Genomic DNA, 21,324 nt, shown 5'->3' on the forward strand with positions numbered 1-21,324 from the left:
CACTCACAGTTTAATGTTGTCATGTGAATGAACTGTACTAATCTCAAGTTATATATAATTTGATCTTTTAAATTCTTTCGCGTATTTTGTGGTTTAACACTTAAAATTTTCCTAAGCTGTGGTGAGTCCAAACAATAAGTACATGTCTCGTTTATAACAACGTATCTTTATCAATTATTTTTATGCAATTATAAATTTCTGTATAACACTAAAATTATTGTATCAATTGTTTACACAACAGCTTTAATTTTGGTCAATTTGTACCGTATTATCACTACTTTGTCTTACGAATATATAGAATATATTTGGTATATTGTTCCTATTTTACCTTAATATTTAAATACAATAAAGATTCAAGTTATTATAACCGGATTGTCAATAACTTCTCAGATAAATATAACATTTATGTCATTCACAACATATATCTTATTAGTGAAGAAACTTTTATATATCTATTTATAGTTCAGTTATAAAATATATGTTGAAGTTTGTTAGCATTTCTATTAGTTAATACATATTTATTTTTTGGGACCAAAATTCTGTCATTATAGTCATTAAAATCTCATTAACAGACATACTATGCATTCCATATCTAAAAAAGTGTTTATTGAAAACAATAATTGTATAGAATATAATATATTTTGATAGCAATATAAAATTCAAACTACATTCATTCATTGCGAGTCACTGCTGGAACTCGAACTGGAATCCGTCGACATGACCTCAACATCTTCCTGATTCGGTTCTTTATTTCGTCCATCAATGGCTACCGAGTTTCCACCTCCAACTGACATATGCAATTCTCCTGATGGATGCCATGTAAACTGATTTGTTGCTGATGCTGGAACTGTTGATATAATATTTATATACATTATAATAACTGGCAAGAGAAATGGGAGTAAAGAAATCACATACATTTTATATATACCATTATAAATTACTTAATAATCTCTTGAAGTATTGGATTTATTTTTATAGTAAAAAAAAATTATTGTTTTCACTTAGCTGTATTATGAATTTGTAATCAAGAACTAACTATAAAAAAATTAAGTGTCACAACGCAGTAACTGTATGAGTAACATTACAAAGAAAATGACTAATGCATTGAGGTTTCAATTCCCTTACGAATGGAATATCATGTACAAATCTGTGATTTCCAATCACTCTTGAAGCGAGTGACCAAAGTCAATTTATGTTCATACACACAAGGAAATAATCATTAAGTAAACATAATTAGGGGAAAATATCAACATTTATGTAAAAATGTACTTAATCAATAATAAATACCTCCACCAGTGGTTATTCTGTGAAGATCATTCAGAGTGGAGGGAGTGTGCCCATTAAGAGGTAGATCACACAGTCGACCAAGCATTCCCAGTCTCATCTCTAAGTCTGTGGGGTAAGGTCGGCGAGGATCTCCTGGCTGCCAGGATAGTGGGGCACTCACTGCATTTGAAGCACTTATCCTGTTTTGAAGTGATGTTTAATATATGAAGGTAAGGAAATGTTGTATAATTAGTTATTCTCAAACGATATGTTGTTTAAAGAAACTTTTATCTGTTCACAATATTTGAGCAGTAGTTATAAAATTTGTAAGATTTTAAATTAAAAAAATCAAAATAATGTAACTATATAATATTAAGCATATACCTGTGTGCAAATTTAATTAATTCCTCAGAAGGTACAGGCCTTTTTCTTGATTTGACAATTGAAGCAAGTTTCTGTCGAGCTTGGTAAAGGGAGGTTGCTAAAATTTGTTCAGCATCTTTAAGTTGTCTTTGCAAATGGTGAATATCTTGGTCCTGAAAGTTATTGGTACTATTCAAACAAAAATGTAATATGAAGTATGAGTGAAATGTGTGAGAATATAATTTTTCAAAGAAAATTATAAAATGTACATAAACAAATCATCATAAGTACCTTATTATCTACTTCAGCCTTGAGTTCATTCATTTTCTGTTGTATATTCGCCTGCTCATCAGCTAACTCTAAAGATTTCTTTAACTCTACATCTTTAGAAAGTAGCAGGTCCGTTAGTTGAGCGTGATCTGCCGCAGACAGCTTCTGTGTTTTCGGTGCTATAGATACCTCAATGATTTCTCTAAAATTTCACATTGGTTTTAACATTATAAAAAATAAACATTATTCTATAAATAATCAACATCATACTTTGCTATAAGCTCCATATCGTCTATTATTGATAAAAGTCTGTCTCTGGTACTTAAATGTGACGACATGATCTGTATTTATTTGAAATATAATAAAACAAGGCACAGTTCTATTTAATATTTGATTAAATAACTTGTGTATTGTTTAGTATATATCGAAGAAATTTATTTATATGAGCATGACATTGACACTATATGAAATAATAATAATTGTACCTAGGAACTACTTGTCATATGTCAGTGTCATTTTTGTTTTAAATCCAGCAAATTAAAATTTCTTTTTAATAATTAAGTTGGCTTAAAAAGATCTATTTTAATAAATCAAGTAAATATAATAGTTGTTTTAGAGTCCTGTTTTTAAAATTATTGAAACAATTATTAGTCGACATTTCGATACTTTACACTAAAAGTAACAAATTTAAAAATATACTTTTAAGTACTTCTCATACTATAAGAATAAGCACACAGTCTTATACAAAAATATTTTATACGATGTCATCCAGTTTAATTTCCAGTCCTCACGTCTTTGCTTTTGAGATATGTAATATATAATATCTTAAAACAATTCGTCGTAATATGAAGTACTTAAATTCGGAAATATCTTCAAACATTTTTCATTTTATTTTACGGAATAAATCCCTGTCTACATGGAATGAATTATAAGTAACTTATTTAATAATTTTCCGTTTAATTGATTTTACATTCAATTACTCTTAATGCCTAGTTACTTATATATTTGTTGGCCGTTGTAATTGTTTTAAGTAGTCAGTAAGTCCAACTTGGTTTATAAATCTTTTCCTAAAATCGTCAGTCGTCTAAAATCTAAATGAAATTTAAAAGTGGTATGAAACTAATAAGTGCAATGTGCATGCAGCTTGCGCATGATAGCGCATGCGCGGGGCGAGGTATGAGCGAGGGGAAGCTACCGATCACGCCGGTAACATGCGCACTACACGTGCTACTGAGCCTTTCTTACTGTGTATCGAAATTTTGTATATCGATTATTCTTATTGTCATTTCATTGTGGATTTTAATTCAAAGTAATAAACATCACTTATAGGTTCAGTATATTGAAAACAATTATTTTCTTTATATATTTCAGGAGAATAAACCTTCAAAATATACTTAAATTAAATTCTAGTACGTATTGGACATAAAATTATATTTAAATTATATTTTACGATCCTCGAACACTAGTAATGGCTCTGATTGCAGTATGTGCCACAGACTATTAACTTTAGTACCTCAAATTTCATATTTCGGTAATATTTTAAACAAAAAAAACATTAAGTCATATTTTATGTTGGAATAATAATATTAAAATGCTGTTTCAACTATTGTGAAAATATTTAATGAATTTTCAATATGTATTTACTTTTTTTACATTGAGTTTACTGAAGTAGAACTACGGAATATAATAGACTGTGGCAGGAGTTTCTTTGCGGGGAGTAGGGCCGTGATGGTTAGCTCATTCAATTATACTGTGAATAAGGTATATGTGCAACTGCTACTTGCCAGTATAGGTTCGGCAGTAGAGATTGAACTTGGCTCTTCTGCCCATCTAATGGAACAACGTTCCTCCGATCAAGTGTCACCAGCTGTGTTAAACAAATTAAACATTCGTCATTTACGTGACCATTGTCGGAAACAGCAAATCTTATTACTACTATTATGTTGTTTAAACGGATCATCGAAGGAAAATCGATGTTGAACACAAATCCTAAGGATAGGTCTCCAGAGAAATGTTCGAGAAGGAAATCGGAATGCGAGGGTTGTGGCGAACATTCTACGTAAGTAATAATGGTCATTATAACTGTACTCTTAATATTAACGTTACGTAGTTATCTTTAATCTGTAATTAATTTTGATAAACAAAAACAAAACATATGGACGTATAAACACTAATAAACAAAAAACCTATGGTAAGAGGTTTCAATTGATATCTCATGTTAAAGATGAGTTTGTCTTCCTTTTATTAAATTAATAATTAAGACACATAAAAATCGAAATACACAGAAGGTATATGCTAATTCAGGGCGAGTAGCTATTTTATAGTAGCTGGTAAAAGGTGAAAATGAACGAAAAGTAAATTTTGAATCTTATTTTTTCAAAATTTGAAGAAATAATTACTTTAAATAGGTACTATACGTTAAAACATACAAGCACTTTCAAAATACATTCACCTATAAACCTAGAATAGTAGAGTACTATAGAATTATAGTATATATATTTGTTGTTAAAAAACCTAAATTATTCAATTTAATAGTAAAACTAGAAAGTATATATTCTAACTACTTTGAGGTTTCCTAATAAAAAATATGTAACCGAATAACTTTTATACTACTTGTATACAAGGACGGTGATTGTTGTATTGTTATTGTAAGAAAACAAAAACTACACTGTGTTCTTATAAAAACCCAAGTTTTTTTGAATAGAGAAATTTTTATATTATTAGTAAATATTATTGATTAGTATGTTTTTCAAAAAAAGCTTGAAGAAAAATTAAAACAATCGGACGTGAATTTGTGTCGTGCTCTTTTGATGAACAATAAATTAAACGTTAGAATTACGGTAAATTTAAATGCTTTTTTAAAAATAATTACTGTATGAATCTTGATTGATTAATCAGAATTCTTTTTTCAAAATAAAATAAATCTTTTATTGCAACCCTACCTTCATAATTTTCTTGAAATCCATTCGCTAACTTCACCTCCCCTTGTAATCGTAATCAGACAGACTCCGGGACTTTGAATTTGTTTGTTTGAATACAACTATTACTAACATTAGTGATAAGGAATATCAATTAATTAGTTAATTATGTTTCATATCCGGGGGCTCGTCCCTATGTTAGAGATTTCGCGTAATCATGACGCAAACTGTTTACTTACAATATTAGGTGAAGTGTCAAAGGCCTCACTAGATAACCCCTCGCATGGATCTCCATATAAATACTTTGTTTTACAATTACATCTTCAGTTACATTCAACAAATACTGTTCAATGTTGGGATTAATATCTTTAAAATGACATTTTTCTTATAGTTTTATGTGATTAAAGTTAAAATTTTGTATTTATTGAATAAAACGATTGCAGTATTCTGGAGGAAATCACGAAGATGGTTCTACTTGGAGTGGTTTTATGGGCTGGAGTGACATTCGGAATTCATGTCGCTCCATATCCTCTCAATTTGATAGTGTCTTCAGGTATGTGAAGTTACTAAAGTATTCTGTAAGTTATCTTAGTAAAATATAGCTAAAAGGTAATTTTTTTCCAGAAATAATACATCCTCCTCCATTGTATGATTATCCTTTCCCGAGCGCACAAATGTTGAAGAAGCTGCCGACTATAACAGCCGCTGATACAAATAGGTCAATCAGCATGAGCAAACTAGTTATATCTATGCTAGATCGCCTGGAAACTAATCTAGATGCAGCAGAGATAAGACCCAAACAAGGTTCTGCGGCTCAAGGCCTGGCGATTGATGGTCTTCCTTCAAACAACGCTATGAAATATGAAATGTCGTCTGCCATTATAACTAAAGCGTCCCAACAACTTGTTTGGACTAAATGTGCAAGGTTGGTGAATACACAGTCAAGTTAAATGATGACAATGATTTCTTATATTTAGGGCTTTATCTGAATGTTCTGTATTTTTTGTCATTAAGCCATTATAGAGTCTTTGTAGGCTACACGTATAAAATGCTTCTTTTTTATTTAGGTACGGTTTGCCAAAGGACGAATGTGCGAGTTACATTAGTACTTTAAACTTGAGGGAAAGTGAATTTGGAGGTGAATGCGCACAATTAGAGAGATTTACATGTCGCTCGAATAAGATGTCGTCTAGATATAGAACATTCGATGGATCTTGCAACAACCCAGTTAGATCTTCTTGGGGTCAAGCACTTACTGGTTACAAACGGCTCCTACATCCCAGATACCAGGATGGAATAGAAGAAGTTAGTAATCTTTATCATCTATCTCGTTTTCTCCTAAGATACATGACAGAGATGGATATAATTTTATTTTTTACAGCCTCGTCGCGCTGTTAGTTCCCATGAGCTGCCATCGGCTCGTCTGGTGAGCTCAGTTATCGGAGATAATATAGATGTACCGGATAACAAGAAAACTATAACCCTACCGGTGTGGAGCCAATTCATCTTTCATGATCTGGTCCATACTCCAGTGCGGAAGACTTGTAAGTTACTCCCACTTTTGCCTGAAACCTTTTTGAGCAAACATGTCTCGTATTTATACTTTAAGATTATGATACAGCTAGTTTCTTAGCCCCCTTAAATAATCATAGCAATAAATTTGTGTATATTTTCATTCACACACAGATGTTATCGAAAAATCTTTGTTTATATTTCACAAGTATTTTATCATTACTATTTTGCCAACAGACCATACAGACAAGGCTATCCGTTGCTGCGACAACTCCGGCTGGCCCCTCACACCGCGCTACCAACATCCAAGCTGCATGCCCATCACAGTCTCTGACACTGACCCCATGTACAAGGAACAGCGCGTCACCTGTATGGAGTACACTCGTTCTGTCACTACCTACCGCGGAGACTGCACCTTTGGAGCTGCCGAACAGGTAACAACCGTTCAAAATATTGCAATCTCTCTCTCTATATATGATTAAATATCTTATGCCTTAATATTGGCATAATAGTTCAGATATTTTTTTTTTACATTATCTATATCTCCACACGTCCGTGATTCAATTTTATAGCTTAACAAATAATAGTTGATTCAAAATTAATTTTATATATATATATTTACACTTGCAATAAAAAATAATTAATCGGTACATTTTCATGTTAATTTTGTAAGACCATTCATATAGTGGTTATATATGTATGATTCGGTAATACGCGTGTTTCAGCGATTGTTATTGTCTAATAAAATACGCTTGTGTGTCAATATAACAATACAAATACTTATACACACAAACGTTAACAAAGTAAACAAATGTCGCAAGCGCATTCTTAGCAAACAGTAAAATAATCTTTTATGTCGTTATGGTTGAAGTTAAGAAAATTATACCTACGAACAAGATTGTTACAAAACAAGCAATTTGCATTTCTGAGTAATTTAAAAAATATGTTTTTCTGACCCATTTATGAATATTTTTATCATATGTACCTACAGTTTAATTCAGAAATCTTGAGACGATATTAACGTAGTTTTTTTGTCAGACTAGAAACGCTTCGTTTTTAGTGACATACAAACTTGCGGTTAGCAGACTAACGATATTTTCATGTATGAATGAAGAAAACGTTTATTAAAATAGCAAATAGTCATACCAATTTTATTGGCTATAATAGATTTGACATATCGATTCACTGTTTAATTGGTTCAAGTTGAACGGCCATTTTGATTGCCATCAATGAATTTAAATTAATATGCATGTACGTGTATGATAAACGTTTTAAATGTCAATAACCGAGTAATTTCAGTAATAACTTCAATTCATGATCATATTTTTCCGAGTTCAATCGGTGTTATCAAACATGACGTTGTTTTGGAATAATACAACGAATTTTCTAGAACATTCGGACCGAATATGATGCAGTCAAATATTTGTTTATTATCGATAACGTTTTACTCGTTCCTTATTAATTTTATCATAATACTTTTTTTTTACAATACTTGGAATGTGAAATTAATAAGTAAAAAAATAATTTCTTCTATCTATCCTAAGTGTGCACTGTCACTGCTTACGGCTCGTTTCTAGTTTTTCATTACTATACACATGATAGTGTTAACATAGCTTTTTTAAATTATATTGCTATTGACATAAAGTCTAAATTTGTTTAAAAGAAATTTTCAAAACAATTTCTTTTCCATATAGCATTCTAGAAAGCTATTTAAAACTGAGCCACGCCTGTCACCTTACGTCATACCAAATGTTTAGTTACGAATTTAGAAGCGTTAGAAATTTCGTTTTAGATTCGGATATTTAAAACATTATTTAAAAAGTATTTCATGCATTACCTTATTTTATGTGACCTTATAATAAAACAAAAATATATAGTGTAAGCAAAAACCAACATGCAACCAAATAGCTTACAATAGGAAATTTTTAAAAATATTCAATAAAGACTTGTCATACGGAATGTTACAAGACTATTTGCTTGGGTTTAGACAGCTTTGGAAAATTTATTTCAAGTTATTCCTTATTTTCGTGTTGTAAAAATCCAATTACTTATAGATTGTGATTTAAAATCGGTATCTTACTTATAACAGACATTCGTATGGAATAGTCTCGATGTTAACATTGTGATCCTTCCGGTGACACATCGGTCAAATATCATATATCAATAATATTATGACACTGTTTGATAACAATAAAAAAAATATGAACCGGTTTTAAACTGTGACAATTCTATCAAAGTTAAAACAGAGTGTCCAGTTTTACATAACTTAATTTTCGCATATGATAGCATCAGCTTAGGTAAAGTTTAAAGGAGAGGTGAATTTTTTTGGCTGTAAAAAATATACAATTAGTACAATGTCCGCGTAATCTGTATGTCAGATTAATTGCAGAGCACAGTAATTCCCAAACTTTAAAGATAACGGGACACCAATTTATTGGGATATCTTTTATTTTATGGAACAAAGTACTGAATGTTTACAAATCAGTACTAAAATTAATATAGAAAAGTAAAATTTACAAATTTTTAATTTATTTTCTATAGTACTATCCAGTTTGAGATTAACTGGTTTAGTGTCTTGACTGTTTAAAACTATTATAGAAAGCTAGTACAAAATACCATATTGACCTATGTTTAAATTTCTTGTTATTCAAACAAATGAGACAATTTGTTTTAGATGAATCAAGTGTCTCATTTCCTGGACGGGTCCAATATCTACGGATCCAACAGTCGTGAAGCTGCAGCTCTAAGAGAAAAGACTGGTGGTCTTTTGAAGACATCTACCGTAGACGATGATGAGTTATTGCCTCTAGCTATCAATCCCACTGAGAAATGCCTCGTTGATAACAATAATGAACCTTGTTACAACACAGGTAAGGCTTAAAATTATTCTCTTATTAACAGACCTATATTATATAGTATATCAGGAAATCTAGTGGTTATTAGTGTAATAATTAACACATACTGTAAAATACATATAAATATCTTATGAATTTGGTATCCGAAAGTCGTTTGTACATGGAAAGTATATGAGGAATTATATATATATATATATTATTGAGGAATTTCATTAATGTAAAGAAATCAAAATTATATATAACAAAATGGTTGCTTATTTCATAGAGATAATCAGGGTTAAGATATTCATATTTTCTAGCAATTCGGTTTGTTTAAAAAAAAATTATAAGTTCCATAAACCACAAAGTTAAGTAGTTATATCCAATACTATTTATTCACCGTCACAGCTAGTATATCATATTGGACCTGTTTTCACTGATAAAATCCCAACAGGTGATATCCGTGCCAATGTCCATCCCTGGTTGGCTAGCCTTCATACTCTGTTTGTCAGAGAACACAATCGTATAGCCAAAGCTCTGGCTAATCTCAACCCTGGCTGGAATTCTGATAAGCTTTACCACGAGGCGAGAAGAATTGTAGTGGCTGAGACACAGCATATCACATACTCCCAATGGCTACCGGCACTCACTGGTGAGATTGATACATTTGTTATAACTAACAATCTAATTTATAATTGTAGATATATACATGTGTATATAAAAGTAATTTGTCATTGGTTCAAATAAGAAAGTATGTGTTTGTCTTAGTTGGTAGAAAAGGATTTATCTTTATTGTTTTTTCTAGATAGCTGATTTAGTCACAAAATTATCATAGATGTATATATTTCTTTGAACATATAATAAATTTCCCTCTGATTCATCACTGAAGTCCAGACACATGCTATCAAAAGCTAGTATTATCAATAAAATATGAGACGTTTCATATAACTAATTGCTTTTGTTTATAAGGAAGTAATAAACAATAAATGTGAGCACAATACATGTAGTCCACAATAGATTTCATTGACTCATGATTTAATATGGCCTTAAACGTGTTAGACTTTGACTATCACGTTATGGCATCGTGATCTGACACGTGATACATTTAATGCATATTACGAACAAACAGTTTTGTTATGTTTATCTTGAACAATAACAGTTGCATTTAAGCATAGTACACATTATCTATATGTCAAAGAAAATACACATGACAAAATGTGCCTACAATGAATGTGCTTTACGAATACAATTAAGCCGATTTATAATAATTGCATAATTACACTTAGAATGTTATGTGTTTATTTTCTTTGAGTGATTATAATAATTTTAATATCTTAACTTGTTCGAAGTTCGAGTGTGAATTTAATTATTGTGAATTAGAAAAGATGGCGCTGTAAGCAAAAAATATAAAATAAATAAAAATACTTAGCTTAATTTGCGCTTTGTTTTTACATATTAATAAGTATATATAATTTGTCTAATATTATTAATTTTCTTAGGTAAGGCTTTCGACGAGTTCTATGATAGCTACGACACAGGCTACAATCAGGACGTTGACCCCACCATTACAAACTCCTTCGCTACCGCCGCCTTTCACTTCGTATACAGCCTCCTTGATCAGGACATTGAATTGATGGATGACGTCAGCAATGTGACGTCACACCGCCTGAGACACAGCTACTTCAAGCCGCAGTTGTTGGCTCAGAAGGACGGTGTGGAGAAAATATTGAGAGGAATGGTCAATCAAAGAGCCAGGGATTGGACTTAAATTATGATTACGATGTGAGTTACACTCAATATTATTTTGCATACAATCTTGTATATGAGTAAACTACTTGTTTGGTATTCCATATACAGTAAACAAACATGTCGTGCATTAATATAAAATTGTAATAATAATAAAAATACAATCTGACGTAAAACTGTTGACCTTCCATGTGTAAATTGTACGCTAACTGTAAGCAAACAACACGACTTGATATCTATAAACGTCAAATACATACGCCATGTTGAACAATACTTATAGTAGGGATCTTTAGCTTAATTAAATATATTTTTAAATATACCTACATATTTATATGTCGAATATTTTTGAACTCGTATTACCTAATTGCTATTTAATATTGGTGTTATAATAGTAATGATGTTTCTCAGCTTCGTCCGGGTTGGTTTGGTTCGCTGGATGTCCTGGCTTTATCGGCTCAGCGTGGACGTGATCACGGTCTACCGGGGTATGCGCACTACCGCGCCCTCTGCGGACTTCCTCTCCCCGGGACATTCGACGCACTAACTGACGTCCTACCGGAAGAGGTGTGACTAACAAAAACAATTTAATAACATTTAGACATATATTTTAATTAAAACCCCTGTCAGAAAAAATAAATTAAAGTTTTATATAAATTTAATGTTGCGCCTATAGTTCAATTTAAAATTGGAATTTAGAATATAAATTCGAATTCGAATCGAATCTGCTACCAACCGATATGCAGCGTTGTATTTGATTAATATTTTTTTATTCTATTTCAGGTTGTAACCAAACTGTCGCAATTGTATGAACATCCTCACGATATAGATTTGGTTGTCGGTTTAATGGCAGAGGTACCACTTCCCGGTTCGTTGCTAGGACATACGGCTACTTGTTTAATAAGTAAGTAAATAAATTTATGTTTGCCTAAAGTCAGGGGTTCTCAATTGTTATTGTAATATAAACCTACTATTACAGCCCCTGGCATAATTATTTAGAGTTGAGAACACCCTTGCTTTTGTTAAAATATGTTTTCAATTACAAATCGTTCAAGTGATTTCGATACAATGATTTCAATCAAATAAACAGGTTTCCATTCGACAAATATTAAAATTAATTATTCTTGTAACTGATATTAATTCCTATGATTTATTTTGTAACTTTGTGTGAAACGATATAGATTGAAATTGATTAATTGTGTTATAAGATATGTATTAACACTGATATTCATAATTAAATTGGAACAAAACAATATTTACTTGCTTTATAGTATACATGTACATTAATCAGACTGTTTACAATTGCAATAATCCAAAGAATAATAACCACAATATTTATCTATTTCTTTATTATAATAGCGATACCATAAATATTGTTTAGATTTTTCTTAATTGTATTTCATTTACATAAAATCCAATCTGAGACTATTTCAATTTTTCACCTGTTAAATTATATGGCTGTATCTATTTATTCCTTATTTTCAATGCATTTGATTTTTTTAATCTGCACAGTTATATGGAACAACCTAAAAAAATTAGGCTCGCATAAGTCAATATCTTTTAAATCTTATACATAATTATTATAGCCCTATGAATATATGAACTTAATTGTAACTTATTCCAAACAGAGGAGCAGTTATGGCGTACTCGAGTGTCAGACCGCTACTTCTATAGCCACATGGGTGAAGCGGGCAGTTTTACTAAGAGACAGTTGGCGGAAGTGAGGAAGAGTTCTTTGAGCCGCCTCCTTTGTTACAATACCAAGATACAGACAGTCCCCAGGGATGCTTTCCAAACTGTTGACGAAAGGTAGGTGATGTTATGTGGCAACCCTAATCTATATCGCTTATAAGTTAAAGATGTAATGTTGTATATTATAAATTAAAAAAGTAGATTTTTAAAAATTAAATTTTATCTTCTATTATATAAATTTTTTTTCTGTAATATCTTTTGCTTCTAATAATAAAATTACATCTTATATACTGATTGCAGTTTATATGTAATTGAATATTATATTAAATTTTTTGAATATGTTTTAATAGTGATGTTTATTAATTTCCACAGTAATCCGTTGATTTCTTGCTCGGACTTGAAGAAGATGAATCTCGAGGCCTGGCAGGATCCCTCCCAACAACCTGATATATTCACTAGAACCAATACTTGGATAAAGAACAAAGTGGCCAACGGCAACACTACTAAATAGACTGTTAGATTTAATGTTGTATTTATTAAACTAGTCTGCGGCTTAAGTATTGTTTTATGTTATTTAGTAAGTGTGACAATGAGGATTGTTTTAAAATTATTATTATGAGTTATTTTGTGGGTAGATTGACATTTGGCCGCAGATGTGAGTGGAGTCAGTATTTGTGAGGTTTATTTAGCCCTGTTAGGAGTGTTTAGCTATTAGGAATATTTAGATATTAAGTTGTTTTACTCAAACATTAATATTATAGTTCGTATAAATGTATACGGACGCCATGTTGTACAGTGGCTGTGATAACGTTTAGCCCGATTCAGAATAGTCCATTAGACATAGCAGTCTTAAATGGCAGTGTGTTAGTAATGGAGGATTAATCGATACGTTTTTGTGAGATTGTATTTTAGACCGTATTCAAAAGGTAACAAGAACAATTTTCGCACATTTGTATATATAATTTTTGAAATTCAATCTGCGTGAAATATAATCATTGTGATGATAGTGTGTTGAAATATATTGAATGCTTAATTAACCATTTCCAGTCCGGGCACAATATTTTAATTAGTCTAGACACTGGAATATGGTACTTATCCCATTGGTTACAGATGCGAATTTCGCTTGTGTCAATGAATTTTTTGTTCCATATTTAAATTTATATCAAATGTGTTTTAATTGTGAAAATTATTTACGGTTTGGATACTTAACAACATGAGACTATTTTGTATGATCAGTGTTTAAATCTATTTTTTTTCCTTGCTATTAATTTCCTTGTAATGTATTGTGTTTGAAAATGTTACTTATTGAATTTTATGTGAAATTTGTTTTTTCTACTCAACCAAAGACTGTACTGCATCTTTAATAGTTAATTCTTTTACTCTTTACCGTTTTGATATATATATGTTAATTATTTATAAATTATTAATACATTTATTTCGAGAATTTATACAAGCTAGTTTAAATTGATGTCACGTATAAAAAAAACGTTTTTTTAAAGAGCCACGAACAATTTATATATAAACTATTATTATTGTTTTGACAAAATTTCCTTTTAAATGATCGTTTGTAACAGTATCTTGCCTGTAGTATATTAACAAAATGTCGGTACTTATATATTTAATATTATGTGTCTATCTTGAATTTAAAATAAAGGAATATAAAAAAACATTTTTTTTTTATTTACCATAAATTATTAAAAAAAATCAATATCACAATCTTAAATGACGTTTGTCATTAATTCTACATAAATAAATTTATTGTTCTATTTTTAAAATTTTGTTTCTATTTATAATCATTTTCATTGTTTTGAAAAAACAATCTGTCAGTAAAGGATATATGTTCGTTATAATCTGTGAGCCGGTATTGAAATTATTTATCCTAATTGAAATATAACGGCAATATCATTCGATCGAAGTGCAGGTGAGTTTGTCATTTGTGTTGATTATTTCTAATACAAATTGCACTGCGAATGAACAAACAATACAATAGTAATAATTTCCTTATATTATTAAATGTTAATTATATAGCATAGGTAGAAAATATAAAAGTAAGCCTCAGCTTAGAACTTGTTATTTATACAAATTATCACTATCTAATCCAAACTAATTCGTTTGAAAAAATAGAACTTACCAGCAATTTGAAACATCCATAATATTGAAGCGAAATTATTACCAAAATTCATAATATTTTTGGACAGGAGTCAGTAATTATATTAAATTCAGAATTTCATTACAAAAATTCATGTCAAGTTCTCAGATCTTCCCGGTCTCAGGAATCAGCTGAAATGTCAAAATTGTTTTCGATATTTTTGGAAGCTAACTTTCAAATAAAACTAAGATTTACGGATATACAACTCGTTTTTTTATTATTTTAAAAATACGTACTCCCGATGATTCCGGTTCCTTTTCAGCAACTATGATAGCTGTAATAGCTAGCAGATAACGTCTGTTATAGCTGCTTTTCGTCCGATGAGTGAGAGGGCTAGTTGCCCTTTCTCTTTTCCTCTGCCTCTCCCACAATCAAAGTCGGCAACGCATCTGCAATTTAAGGAATATTGCAGATGTCCATGGGCGACAATGACTACCTTCCTTCAGGTAGGACGTCTGTTCGTTTGCCGCCAAATAAATATATTATTATGTGAACTATTTTTTAGTTGTTATTGAAATTTTAAGTCTATTTTTTCATTATATTTATACGTAATTTTGGTTTAAATTTGAGATTCACGATTATTGTTTACTAATGTAATGAGTAATTAATTGTCTTTGAATTTTAATAATTTATATATCTTTTGAAGTACCTACTTATAGATACAAACTTAATAATTGTTGGGTTTATAAATATGTTAATGACTATTATGTTGCCATTTTAATCCAAATGTTGTTGTTTCCTGTCAAAAATATTTTTATATCCATAGTGTATAAAATTTTGTTTACGTAATGAAATAAGTTCTATAAAGTAATGTCGTACTCATTATGATTTACGATTTTGTCACAGTTTCGCAACGTATGTGGGGGTGTTTATGTGGCTAATATGCTATATATGTTTATTCGTTAGGGTGAATGTATACAGCCTGGATTTGTAAGACTATTGTATGGACCCTTATAAATCTTCTGCTTATTGGTAATCAAGGAAGCGGAAAGGAACAGGCTTATCGGAGCCATAGGGGATATGAAATGCCGATGTGCTATTATGTATTTCATGGCCATTTTATTTATAGTACCTACACAATTCAATAGATTGTGTACGTATTCCGTAATTAAATACGCATATTTGTAATTTAAATTTATACTTAGCACAATATTTGTATACTATAGATTTTACAGTATCATTTCTATCTTTACCAAACTTTTGTTATTAAAAAAAAAATTAATAACTAAAATCTTGCAGATTTTTTTCTGTAAATCATACAATTATTTTAGAATTTAAACGTATCTTAGTATCCCAGTGTATTATATTGATCTACCAAAAGCATATTCGTATCTTTAAAAGCGGATAGCCGTTCAAAAGATTACAATATTTAGACTGACGCACAGACGTGTAATTTCATGCCCCACCTCAATGGCCGGTGCCTAATGTAATACATTGGATTAGTGTATTGTTGTATCAATTTGGCTAACAAAAGCTGTTATATGATCTTAGAGTATTCCCTCGTTCGATCAGCCTGGATACATTTATCGATACGTCTGTCTTGTGGCATTTATATGGTCATCTAACAACGGCTCTACTAATATTATCCTGTTATATAATAGGTTCTACTTTATGTCATTTTCGACGATGTCGTATATGTATATATTTTGAATTATATCCCGTCGGTAACATTATGATGGGTATCAGGAAGTAAGTTTTTTATTATTATAAAGATTAATAAGCACATCATATTTTATAATAACATAAATAAATAATACTTTTAAGTTGAGAATCCGAATTTTTAAACAAAAAGAGTGTTACAAATCACATTTTTTTTTATGAATTTTCAACGAACTACCTTCGCTTTTATAATATTTGTGAGGTGTCGTTTCTAAATGTAGAAAATAAACCCTAATTATCCTAACTATTCAATATAAGTAGCAATACATAAGCAGAATTTTCTTTATACGTGTAAGAATATGTTGGGACATAGAATGTCTATAAGGCATGCTTTCTCAAAAAAAGTAGTCTTAATATTTTCTGTCTCCTACATATGTACCTATGACTTAAATACCAAGCAATTATTCGCAGATTACCTTTCAGTCTTATCTTGCGATTTTATATTCAATTGCAATAAATAATATATCCATTTAAACACACATACTCCAGGAAGATAACGAATGTAGAATTTCTTAGAATGTAAGTAATATGTACATTTATTGGAAAAACTAACAAGCAATTTAAGAATTATATTATATACATACATATAAATAATACAAAAATATACCTATATATTACTTTATTTGTGTAATAATAAAATTCTATATCATATTTCGAACAACTTTTTTAATCACAGTATTAAAAGTATCACATCAAACATGTATCAGTGACAACTTACTCAACTTGACGAAACTATTTACGAGCACAGCGTATCTAACGCCTGAAAGATGAAGATTCCGGAGAAAATAGCTTTTTATAGAAATTTATAGAATGTACTACAAGTATTGTTTAGAGCTTTAACGATGAAGGTTCGTAAAATCCAATATTGTCGGGCAATATTGGTGGCATTTTTAGTATCAGACAAGTAACACTCCTTGGCCAATATTTTAAAATATCTTTTATAAAGTATCCTTTCAAAATATAGTTTTTACGTTGTTTTAGAAGAATATTATTATAATTGCTTATAATGTTTTTATTCGATTTAAAATGTATGGATGGAAACAAATTAAATAAATGTTTAAATATCAGAGTTTATATAAAAAAGTATTTGTCATATTTCAATCCATTTGAATTGTTGATAGGAAAGTTCCAGATGCCGACGTGAACAAAAAAAAAATTGTTTAGGATTTGTATCTTTCAAATAAACGATTATGAAATAATTCAAGCAAAAGAGGTTCCGTTTGAATAGAACAGGAGATAAATCGACAACATTCATTTTAATCTTAAGACTTTATTTTTGGCGGCAGTTTTATCTCTTCGTTTCGTATCGCAATACTTTTGGCTTTTATATGGTCCACTGTGAAATGTCATGACAACTAGTGATATAATCTGGGGACAAATTTTCTTTGTAGTTATTACCTTGAAATACCATTCATCTTTGAGTTGTATACATTTTTTACGTATTAGTCCTTGAAACAACTGTTGGGTTTATTTAATGAAATTCTCTTAATTTTTATTTTAGTTGAGCCCATGATCGCGAACGAATTTTAAACAAAATTTACCTTGATTCCAATCTAAAAATGTTATACCAAGATTTTCTATATTTAAATATAAAACAATCTTGGAATATTTATATCTGTTTAATGTTTGGGTTATACAGTGAAACCTGGTTAAGTGAAGCCTCAACGGGACCTGCAATTTTTGAGATCTAACACCTTTGCGAGTATTCATTTAAATGAAACTAATATCTTTCGGATTACTGCGCGTATTTTATTATTTTAAAAACTACATACTCCAGCAATTCGGTTACTTTGCAGCAACCGTGATGACATCTCGTCTGCCCGTGATAAGTGTTAGTTAAAGTTACGGATATTTTTCACTCATCCAGCTAACTCTTAACCAAGCTTCACGTTATTATAATTTTTGATACACATCAATTGAAATAAATGGAAATATGTATGTGAAAACGAATTCTGAAAGCTATTTCCTGTCGATTCTGATCCAAACAAAGAACCCGTTCGTGTTTTGTATTTTATTTTTATTAAGAAAATGTTATGAATTCTTCGAAAATAATAACGACTTGAAGTGTGTTTCATAGTGTGAAAAAGAGAGCTTTCAATTTATAAGTACACTAAAATGTGTAATTCATGATGTATTTCCACTGTCAAAAAGATATTATCACTTTTATATTAGAAATAATATAAAATTTAAAATGTCTCTGGTAAATGAAAGTAATATTGACGGCTATGTTATTTGCAAAAAGCACCTATTATTTGTATTCAAAGAAACGGTCAATATCAATGGAATTCGAAGGAATTTTCAAGTTGAGTAAGGATTGAAATATATAAACCGATAGCTTTGAGAGACCGTCCTCTTGTTAAAAGTAAAAAGTATCAAATTCTATTTTCTATTCCTTCTACGTGTCTTTGAAATATTAAAAAAGGACTCCATTCAAGAATTTACTGAAAAAAACTGTTCTCATGTTCCAAACGTTCAGAGCAAATTAATATTAAAAATTTAAAAAAACTTATTTTGCTATTTAAATATACATATATTTTTAATTGTCTATTATGATAATATAAGTATGTACAGAATTTATATCCATTTCAGAATAAAAATACATTTTATATTATCAATCTGTGCGATACATAAGTGCGTAACCTTTTTCGTCCAAAAATGATAACTAACGCTTACCGTATCTCGTATTCAGCTGCAGCATGGACTTGCAATTTCCGAACGTAATGAGAGCCTTTGAGTCTCACTATCATTTGATCACTTTCCATCAGTGTTAATAAAGATAAAGCTTGTCAAGTTCAGGGTTCAGTTGAGTTCGGAGCGCGGTGATGGTAGGGCGCGTACTTTGCTATGCGCATTTCGAACTAATACTTATATAAACGAAAAGTAATGGTTGGGTTTTTAGATGTTTAAAAAAACACATAACAAGGTTAACACGGTTTGGAACATTTTTTCTGATTGTGATGAAATTGTGTCATTAATTATTTTTAATGGTTAAGAAATTAAAATAGAACTTTGAAATAAAATCCAATTAAAACTTAAAATAATCATTCCTATTTTAAAACGTTAAATATTAAAATATACATATTCTTCTTAACCATATAGTGACGAAAAGTGATTGTCTTATAAAATTTGTGAGAATTAAAGTTTTTATGCAAAATTTGTATAAAACCTACGTTCAGTTTTATAAAAAAAAAAACTTTCGTAATTCGAACTCAGTGTTTTTAAGTTGTGACATAGAAAAAATAATTAGGAATAAAAATATTAGTATACTAGGTGTATGTCCATATGTAGTATGAAGAAAATTTTTAGCTTTGATATACCTGTATGAGATTCTTCCAGTGGAAATATTAACGATTATCCTATACACAATTCCTTCTAGAACATTGTAACCGTTTGAACCAGTTACAAAAGATTCCATTTTTATTAATACAGCTCATTTATTCCCTTGTCCCATTATACCTAATTACGAATAAAATTTTTAATAGTTATAATGAACAGAGAATGAATATTTAATTCAAATTTTCACATCTTTTATATATATATAAATCTATGAGGTAAGAAGATTTAGAATTGAAATTAACAATACAATCAATTAGAAACTAATAAAATATTTCCAAAATTATTCCCATAAAAATATATAGAGAATATTTTGTGGAAATCTAATTTGTCACCGTTATTAAATATTTTTCACGACATCCCGTCATTTTGCTGTTATAAAATTGGCTTAAGTTAGTCTTTTTATCAGACTCTTTGCAGATAAAAGTCACATTAAATAATCTTCAATAGAACATCTTAAATAGATAGAGATTTAATACTTATGTTATAAAAATCATAAGTACGTTCTTTTGGGTTGATATTTCAGTTTGATGTTAGAAATAGTCACAAATTTATATTAACATCTGTCCTGATAAGCTCTTAGCTCATTTTTTTCAGCACATGAGTGTAGGTGATGTAATAATGGGAATTTAATCTCATGTAAATTTAAGAAGTTGAGTCATAAAATAAATTATTCTTTATTCTCAATTATAAGAATTATAATTATATTGTACTCTTAAAAATCTTTGTTTTCTATAATGAAATCAAATTTTTTTTCTATGTATCGAATTAAATGTATAATATATTTTATTCTAGAATTCTAAGTCGAGTCTACATTATTGTCTTAATCTGTGGTCTTTGGGAAACCAAAGAAATAAATTCTTTTTCTGTGGCTTAATTTTCCCTGACTAAGTCTTATTCGGCTCATGGGACAAGTGTTATTGTTCTGTTTGTTCGCGAAGATTGATAGCCCCAGATAAGGTTCTGTTTATTAAAACCTCATTATTCATATTAAAAAAATGCCTTAGAAACTTGAAATTACATAATATTTTTAATTATAAACAATGTTAGAGTAGAAATATGCGTTTATTTAAAAAATATTTTATGAATTTAATATGTCTTAACATCGCCTTTTGTACCTGAGTGTTATCGCGACTAGGAAATATTTTAAAATATTGTGGTATCAATAGTTCAGTGACGGAAATCTTTAAATCTAAATGCATCACAATATGGAGTATTTTTAAAACCGTCCCATTTCTTCTGTAATAGTTGAATACGCACAACTTTTTGATTTATACGTATTCAACTATTGACCTTTATAGTATATTAAATACAATGGTTTGTTTTTAAGATTATAATTATAATTACTTTGATGGTCATCACGTCCAAATTTATATTACTTTCAAAAATCAACATTAAAATATAAAAGTTTGCTTGTAAAGCGGACTAAAGTAAGAATTACCCTTAATTAAATAGTTAATAGTTTGTTTTTAAACCTTCCAACATTGCAGTGCTAAAATATGTTTTTGAACTAGAAACGGGAAAGATTGACAATTTATGTGACTTTGTAAACTTGGATAACTCATATAGATATTTCAGTATCTTA

General features: G+C 29.9%; 3 protein-coding genes across 5 annotated transcripts in view; 2 read left to right on the top strand and 1 right to left on the bottom strand.

The window, feature by feature from the left end:
* Window positions 1-620: 620 nt before the first annotated feature.
* Window positions 621-2,367, bottom strand: LOC116768868 (mediator of RNA polymerase II transcription subunit 4). The gene is made up of 5 exons (XM_032659718.2): window positions 2,170-2,367; window positions 1,921-2,101; window positions 1,651-1,802; window positions 1,288-1,466; window positions 621-847 (listed from the first exon to the last, which is right to left on the bottom strand). The coding sequence occupies exons 1-5, from the start codon at window positions 2,235-2,237 to the stop codon at window positions 675-677; spliced, it is 753 nt and encodes a 250-aa protein (XP_032515609.1). The 5' UTR covers window positions 2,238-2,367; the 3' UTR covers window positions 621-674.
* Window positions 2,368-3,646: 1,279 nt separating this feature from the next.
* On the top strand, window positions 3,647-14,267 carry LOC116768867 (peroxidase-like). Its single transcript, XM_032659717.2, is given in 14 exon segments — window positions 3,647-3,958; window positions 5,261-5,370; window positions 5,442-5,742; window positions 5,885-6,122; window positions 6,199-6,361; window positions 6,567-6,763; window positions 9,004-9,199; window positions 9,618-9,815; window positions 10,663-10,908; window positions 10,911-10,945; window positions 11,318-11,473; window positions 11,690-11,810; window positions 12,535-12,715; window positions 12,971-14,267. Coding segments are annotated over 14 exon segments (2,400 nt in total). The 5' UTR covers window positions 3,647-3,839; the 3' UTR covers window positions 13,110-14,267.
* A 4,951-nt stretch (window positions 14,268-19,218) lies between these two features.
* LOC116769247 (tachykinin-like peptides receptor 86C) overlaps window positions 19,219-21,324 on the top strand; it is a 41,865-nt gene continuing 39,759 nt past the window's right edge. The window contains exon 1 of one of the 3 annotated variants that reach the window (XM_061529451.1): window positions 19,219-19,286. The gene's annotated coding sequence lies outside the window, so the exon portion shown is untranslated. Of the gene's footprint in view, window positions 19,293-21,324 lie in introns of all 3 variants that reach the window. The other 2 variants (XM_061529449.1, XM_061529450.1) reach the window with 2 other exon arrangements.

Source organism: Danaus plexippus, chromosome 5, assembly GCF_018135715.1.
Source record: "Danaus plexippus chromosome 5, MEX_DaPlex, whole genome shotgun sequence".
Classification (NCBI taxonomy): Eukaryota; Metazoa; Arthropoda; class Insecta; order Lepidoptera; family Nymphalidae; genus Danaus; species Danaus plexippus.

Coding starts and splice junctions, on each gene's coding strand:
- LOC116768868 (XM_032659718.2), bottom strand. CDS start 2,237: ATGTCGTCACATTTAAGTACCAGAGACAGACTTTTATCAATAATAGAC. Junction 1,803..1,920: donor AGGCTGAAGTAGATAATAAG/GTACTTATGATG, acceptor AATAACTTTCAG/GACCAAGATATTCACCATTT. Junction 1,467..1,650: donor TTAATTAAATTTGCACACAG/GTATATGCTTAA, acceptor ACTTCAAAACAG/GATAAGTGCTTCAAATGCAG.